The sequence below is a fragment of the Botryllus schlosseri genome, chromosome 1 (assembly GCF_051294905.1).
Source record: "Botryllus schlosseri isolate E-star chromosome 1, Bs_hap1, whole genome shotgun sequence".
NCBI classification, from domain to species: domain Eukaryota; kingdom Metazoa; phylum Chordata; class Ascidiacea; order Stolidobranchia; family Styelidae; genus Botryllus; species Botryllus schlosseri.
The window spans coordinates 31,207,128-31,215,010 of record NC_137236.1 but is presented as its reverse complement, the minus strand read 5'-3'; the positions used below and the strand labels follow the sequence as shown (position 1 = coordinate 31,215,010).

The 7,883-nt window shown below is 38.8% G+C and overlaps 1 protein-coding gene across 1 annotated transcript in view; it reads left to right on the top strand.

Moving 5' to 3' along the window:
- The window catches only part of LOC145447292 (uncharacterized), a 272,585-nt gene extending 269,301 nt beyond the window's left edge, over nucleotides 1–3,284 (top strand). The window contains exon 40 of the mRNA XM_080325732.1: nucleotides 2,969–3,284. Coding sequence (XP_080181858.1) covers nucleotides 2,969–3,156 — 188 coding nt within the window. The 3' untranslated portion in view covers nucleotides 3,157–3,284. The remainder of the gene's footprint in view (nucleotides 1–2,968) is intronic.
- Nucleotides 3,285–7,883: the final 4,599 nt, after the last annotated feature.

The window sequence follows — 7,883 nt, the reverse complement described above, 5'->3', positions numbered from 1 at the left end:
AATAAAATAACTCTTAGCGCAATGGCGCACCCTCGAACAAAAATCTATACTCTCACTAATCACTGCTCGTGTAGAATTATTACAAATAATATTATAATCATTATTACACGAAGACGACAGTATCGCTTATTGCATATTCAGGCCTGGTTCGCCACTACGATGTATTTGATAAAGTTCAGTGTATTTTGCCTTCACGGACGACTTGTCATTCTCTCGCACTAACTCTGTTCATAAACTGTCGCTTTCCTGCGCCCTTTATCGTATCTATGCTGCCAACTTTCTCGAGTTCGACTACCTCCTCCTCTTGGCTTTTGAAGACTTTTGAGGGAGCCCAGACAAACTTCTGATACATGGAAACTTGGCAGAGCCAAGACATATTACAATAGATATTTGACTCTGATTTGAGTAGTTTAGTCGTTCTGTTATACACTATGAAGTAACAACGTACCGAAAAATCAATCAACTATGAGTTCCCACCTTAGATGCGAGTCATATACGTTATACGTCGAACGTGTAGCGTGTTACCATAACTGAGGTCACATAAGCTCCATCTAAAAAATAAATCCGCTCGATATTTGTTTTTCATTTGCATACGAGTTCACCGTGTTCACTGTGACACGATTCGTATCTAGAGTCAACGCAGCTGTGGTGCTGCAGCCATAATACATATACACATGTATAGTGTAAGCAAATCACGGAGAATAATCATCAAAATGGTCGTAAATCTCTATTCAGCAGCAAATATGCCAAGTTCATTCCCGTTCACGGATACTGCTTCACTGCAGTTTCTCAATTTAATGATGTTCCACAACCACACCACTATATCGTTCAAGTGCATGGTTTGGTCAATCGTCTAATATCACAATCATAATTTTCAGCAGATTGTGATTATTTTCAGACCGTTTTCTCGGCCGCGCGTTGCTGTAACAACTATAGCAGTTTCCATTTCATGGTTTGTATCGATATTACTTGGTATAATCCCTCTCATTCCACTTATCGAAGATTATTTTGTGAGCAGCATTTCGTAAGTATCCACTAATTTTTGCGTGACTGAACACGCTTATATACTTGCGATTGCATGGGAACATCTGTGACAATAATGTTTTCAATTTTGTTTTTTTGCGGTTTATGATCACTGCAAGCTAGCTCTAATTTATTGCGGAGGCCCCATTGGAAGGTTTCGAGAAATGTTGTGAGTCATTCGACAGCTAACATCGAAAACTATTTCGGTATCTATTTCGTTACTGCTGCAAATAAAACCATTGACGCGACCGAAAATACCATAAGTCATAATTCAGCAGATTAGGAAATTCCAGCATTTCCAAAAAGTTATGATTGACGCTTATTTATGAGTAACGGTTGGTACATAATGTGTTTCAAAACTTTTGAATTTTTACGGGGGTAAATAAATTCTTCCCATCGTTTACAATCTTCTTTGTTATGGCATAACGAAATTGCCAAGCTTACATTACTCCGACAACACTTCCAACACTATTCAAAATTACTTCATTAATTAATATGGAAACCTTAACCATATCCAGCAATACCCGATTTACCAATAATGGCGAGAAGTTACAAACATGAAGTCGTTACGATATAAAGTCATCCTGACGAAGCAAGGTCACCTTGTTTGTGATAATCAAATTTCTCTCAACTTGACTGCTCCTACATTCCTATCTTAAAGGTTCACCGAAAACCAAATGTTCAAGGTTTTGAAGTATCAAGATCTTCAGTACATGAATAAGTGGCTCAGCCTAATTCAAACTACCACCCAGCCTCAACATAAGTACGTATAGTAGCACAAACAAATAACAATTTAACTGCTTACAAAGGTAGTAAAAATAATTTCCAGATTTACTGATTGGAGCCAGTTAAAGGATATGATTCTGGACATAAACCCGAACATGACAGTGGCGTATGAATTCGGCTACTATTCAAGTCACGGCGTTTGTCTGCCGACATTTTTTCCTGACCCATCCGTGGACAGGGCTTGGGGATATTCATTCTTTCTGCTGCTTCTGAATTTTGTAGCATTTCTCTACATGCTCGTTTGCTACGTTTTGTTGTTCAGGTAAGCGGTTGTCGTTCCGGGCTAACTGGACTAACCAACTAACTAACCAAATTACTAACCGTGGGCATGGTTAAAGACTTATCCGGTTTGATGTTCTAGTTCGACTACCCCAGACGGAACTCTAATTTTTGTAGACACGCCATGGTCACTTCAACCGCGATTGAAATTAACGCCAGCGAAGAAAAGAATAATAAGGAAAGCAACAGACTACAACGCAAGCTGACACGAATCGTGATATCTGACTTCCTCTGCTGGATACCGATTTGTATCATCGGTTTCTTGAGTTTTAACGGTGAGTAGAACATGTGTAGCATATTTTCCGGAGTGGAAAATAGTGCTAAACGGTACGTGCTTCCTAATATAGCTTGTGAATTTTAGAGTAAAAAATATGCTCATGTCAGTTTTCTCACACGATTACGAAAGTTGATTCGTTTAAAACGCCAGATCTTGTTAGGAATATTAACCGTTTACGACTACGAAATTTGATTTTCACATGTGTTTGGTGGAGTATAAATAAATCATTACCATGACTGATAAACTTCAACCTGGTCAGGATTACATGGACATATTGCAAGTAAAAGATAACATTTTTCGTCAGATTGTACTGCGATGAACGATTTAACGTGCATGAGAATACATGTCTTTGTTCCTTATATGCATTTTTGCTGAACAAAAAGTATTATATTATATTTGTGAATATATATAAAATATACCAAAATCTTTCCCCATTTAAATTTCCGCATAAATCAATCATGACTATGACAGTGTATCCTTACGTAAACCATATGAATACCCTATGTATTAATCAACACTGGGCATGAATATTTCATTTAGTTACCTAATCATTAATAAATAAATTGCTGATAAACCAGCACATAACTTCTAAATTTCGTGCAGGCGTTGTCGTACCGAAAGATGTATACCTGCCGGCTGGTTTGCTGATCGTACCAATTAATAGTGCGTTGAATCCGCTTCTCTATTCGGATCTTCCTGAAATCATTTGGCACAAGATGAAGAGAATCGGAAGACCATTACCAGCTTCCGCTCCGGAAGAAACCGAGGCAGTGGAAATGACAGACAGATGAAGTGCATTGTCGCGACAGGAGCTGTGATCTAAAATGACCAAACAGTTTGAGTTAATCAACTGATGTATATATTTCAAGTTAATAAAATGTCAATCGTGGAGCACCCGCAATAAATGACCATGCAATGACCTTGTTGTCGAAACATATGTTCAATTTCTCAGTGATGCTTTTACGAGCGTTTTTATCTTGAGAGGGTCCTGTGAAAGCATTTCGATAATGGCATTGCTAATTATTGAAAACAGCGATGATGCTGAGAAATGAATTAAAATTATAGTCAATTTCATTAAGACGGCCTCGTAAAAACGATGATGATATAATATCAATGTCTAGAAATATATTATTCCGATCTAGTGTAGATTTCACGGAATCAGAATGAAGATTGTGGTTGTTTTCATTACAATGCAATACCCTTTTTGCTTATTAAAGGGACAGCGCACTCTAAATATCCTGTGGTCTCAATTTTTTTTTTGCCGCAGACATTTTTATCAGAAAGTCACCGTAATGGAGCTGCCAGTAAACAGAAATAATAACTATCCCCATTGCTCGCCAGTTGAATCAGAGATGGAAGCGGGCCGGGTGAGCCGGACCCGAACCCGGCCCGAACCCGACAAGTTCAGCCCGAACCCGGCCCGAACCCGGCGGTCGAGTTTTGAGCCCGTTTCGGCCCGAAACCAAGTTCAAATAGCAATTTTCAACTGTTGCGAGCAAATAAGCTGATATACGATTCAAATTTCGAGCTTTTCAATGCTCTCACTTTGTTTTCTTTCGATAGCAATCTTGCATATGGCAAGAGAACTTAATATATCTGAATGAGAATACGCTGAAAACAGCCCCACTGTTAACTTAGTTCCACCATCCTTTTTGCAAAATGTGAACTGTATTAAATGGTTCAATATTAAACTAAATTAAAGAAATAAAGGAATGAAATTGGCCAAGATGAGAAAAAATAGTGTGTTCAAAATACAAGTCAACTGTCATCCATACAAAGGGCGTTGCATTCACACGTTATACGAAGAATTGATTATTTCAATAGCCTCAACAGTTACTGGATACAGTCGGGTTCGTCTCTCAATTTGTACATGGGTAATGTATTGCATCTTATCAATTCGTTCTCAATCAATTCTCTATTCTCTATTTTGGCTGGTGACTATCAACGTAGTTTACCCGTTCTACGTATATGTGAGCGATACAGCGCCTTCTTGCGTGTATATTCAACTCTATATTCGTTTAGTGGTTCAGAATCAGGGACCACTCAATATGTATTTCAGACAGCTAGCAAAATGCAATGATGCAATCATGCCTCATACTTCGAAATGGCAACTTGACTTGAATTGTGACTTGACTCGTGACTTGACTCGACTTGACTCGAGTCACCTCCAAAAATCGAGTGACTTGACTTGACTCGAGTCAGCTTTGAAAATCGATTGACTTGACTTGACTCGAGTCAAAATGCGCAATGACTCGAAATGACTCGTGACTCGAAGGTAGTGACTTGATCCCAACACTGCTATATAACAATACTACCGCTGTCACATAGCCTAATACAATATAAGTTAGTTTCCGTATAGACCTAAAGCAATTCACCATGGACGACAAAATCACTATGGCGCATCTAAAAGCTTTCTTTAATAAATATTAACACCGCCGTAACACATCTATCGATCAATTCTGCTGTGCCACAACGGAAGCCGTCGTCTCATCACCTGCTTCTAGCTGTTCAGTTCAGCATGCGTCATCGAAATTAAAACTAAATTGGTAGTAATCCAGACTCCAGCATGGTAATCCATCCATCCGTAAGTCATGTTTTCGTCACAATGTGGCCTGAACAATGATCAATGTCTGGCGTTTTTGGGACACTTGTTTACTATTTAGCTGACATTGTTTCATTATTCAATCATAGTCTTCGGGCCGTCTTATAATGAAATTTATCTGGGTTCGTACTTCGTATAAAATTTATTCACAGATATTGCCATACTTATACGTGATACGGTATTGGTGTATCTTATATGTAGTTGTGCCACTTTCGAACAAAATTGCAAATCAAATTTGTATATGAAGTCAATGCTTTTCGTAGTGACTATTCGGCCCGATTCAATCCCGATAATTTTTATAACTTTGGGCCCGAACCCGGCCCGAGCCCGGCCCGAACCCGGCCCGAACCCGAAAAGCCCGGCCCGACTTCCATCTCTGAGTTGAATTGATAGTGTTCAATAGTGGCGTTGCAGCGAGCTCCACTGCTTAACCCGTCGGAGATAGTTTGCACGATATCTTCATTTGCACTTGCTCGACGTGAACTCCACATTCTAGTCACATCATTTCTTTAGGTGGTTTGTGGATTACAGAATTTCTTCCCGATTTTATCTTTCATTTGAGACCAAATCATTTTTGGAGTGCAGAGCCCTTTTAAGACTCCCGCTTTCCTCTAGTAGCATTTGTATGCATCGAATTCGTGTGATGTAACGATAGCATGTTGGAGGATTCTGATTGGCCTACCATAGGGTTACCATATTTTGGAAATCTGAAAAGAGGACACTTTTGCAAAATTTTCAGACTTGAAAATGTGGTGAAAAAGCCTAAAAAATGGTAAATGAAAAGGTCAACTTCCCGGCTGAGTTCCCGAAATAAAGTTTCTCTTCCACATTATCCGTCGGTTGACTAAAAAAAGGTCAACTTCCCAGCTCAGCTCCCGGAATATCCGCCGGTGCGTTACTTCAGTAATGATTTACTGTATCTCGGTCGATTTTGCTCTATATTTAACCAAAATTCTAAAAAAAGAGGACAAAATCTCAAAAAAGAGAACAGAAGCGCGTCCTCCGAAGACACTTTAAAAAAAAGTCAAAAAAGAGGACAAATCCTCTTAAAAGAGGACGTATGGTAACCCTAGCCTACCATAACTTGGTTGAAAATCAAGACATGTCGTTCTGCTATCAAGTATTACAGTTGTCTTCACTAGAACCATATTATATTCCCGAAAAGTTTGAAGACTAGCATCCAATTGTCTTAATTGAGCCTAGTAGAACACAAATGCCGTTCATGACACTTTTACAGCAATATAGAAATTGACAAGATTGATAGTACACTAATGTGGTTTATAGATTTGGTAAGTTACATTTGGTTTTCCTGAAACTCTCAAATTTATTGGAGAATACAAGAAAAAAAAAAGTATCAACTTAAATATGTAGTACCATAAATGACGTTTAGACGACAATTTCATTCATTGGCGTGACCTATTCTCAATTGCAATCAGCTGCAGTCTTGAAGCCTTGCATTGTTCACGGACAAGTGACATAAGAAATGCTGCAAGTCATGTCGAGATATGTGATAAAGCAGATATGAAACTTTGGGGCGAACAATTTCTAATCAGTTCAACTTCAATTTCTTGGAATCACGCAACGTATATAATGGTAAACACAATACTTCAATCTAAATGCGAAAAATCTGATCATGACTGGATGTATCATTATGTTGGCAGTACACTTCTCTGAAAACAATACTTGCTACATGACATGTCGCCAACTCAACATGTTTATTTTCTGCAGCTAAATCGGGCATCGTTTAGTGTAGGCTTACCATATTTTGGAAATCTAAAAAGAGGACAGTTTTTCAGAAATTGGAGACTTGCAAAACCGGAGTGGAATTCTCAAAAACCGGTGAATTTTTCCCACTTTGTGACCGGTTGACTAATAAAAAAAAAGGTCAACTTTCCGTTCACACCTCAAAATACCGTTTTTCTCTCTATGATGCTAGGTGGTTGACTAAAAAAAAAGGTCATCTTTACGCTCGGAGCTCAATATAGCGTTTGTCGCTCCGAAATACCCTCCGCAGCGTCACTTCTGTAATAATTTACGGCATATCACTCGCAATTTGCTCTGACCTAAATTTTCAAAAAAGAGGACAAAATCTCAAAAAAGAGGACAAAAGGGCGTCCTCCGAGGACACTTTAAAAAAAGTCAAAAAAGAGGACAAATCCTCTTAAACGAGGACGCATGGTAAGCCTAGTTTAGTGAGATTTGCAATTTTCGTTTCTGACTAGCAACGACCTGTTAATCGATTACTCTAACGGTTTCAGGTGTCGCCTAAATAAACGTGAAATGCAACGAGCTTGGCAGTTGCTTGTAATCACGCATTTCCTCTGTAAATTCTTCGACCTCTGATAATATCACGATATACCTGCACGGACCACCGCTAATAATTAAATATATAATTCTGTGCCAATCAGCATTTGTTTGTGTTATCGTAGATCTATAGCGGTGACTGCACGTTTGCTGTGTATATGATTGGCTTGTTCATAGTCGTGACATGGTGTCAGGCATGACTTTATATTAGTCATCAATTTCGAGCTCGATTCGAAAATAGTGGCTACGGTAAATTGGTGGATTTAATATTCTAAAAAAGCTTAACCGCCGAGCAATTTAGCATACGTTGCACATTTTAAAACGATGACGATGTTCGGTATAAAATTCAAGACGCTATATTTTTACATGGCAGCGTCTGTGGTGGTATGGTTTTCCAATGGCGAAGGTAGTGCTAGTCTGTTGAGTGCTGACATTGCGATATATCAGATAATATGTTGTTTAGGTATTACATGCGAAAATGGTGATTTATATCAATTCCCGTGCTCTGATGGGACAGCATGTATTCCAGCATGGAAATTTTGCAATGGTGAAAAGGATTGCGCGTAAGTAGCGCACATTCGAAGTATAGCAACATGTTGGTGGTGGAAAGGT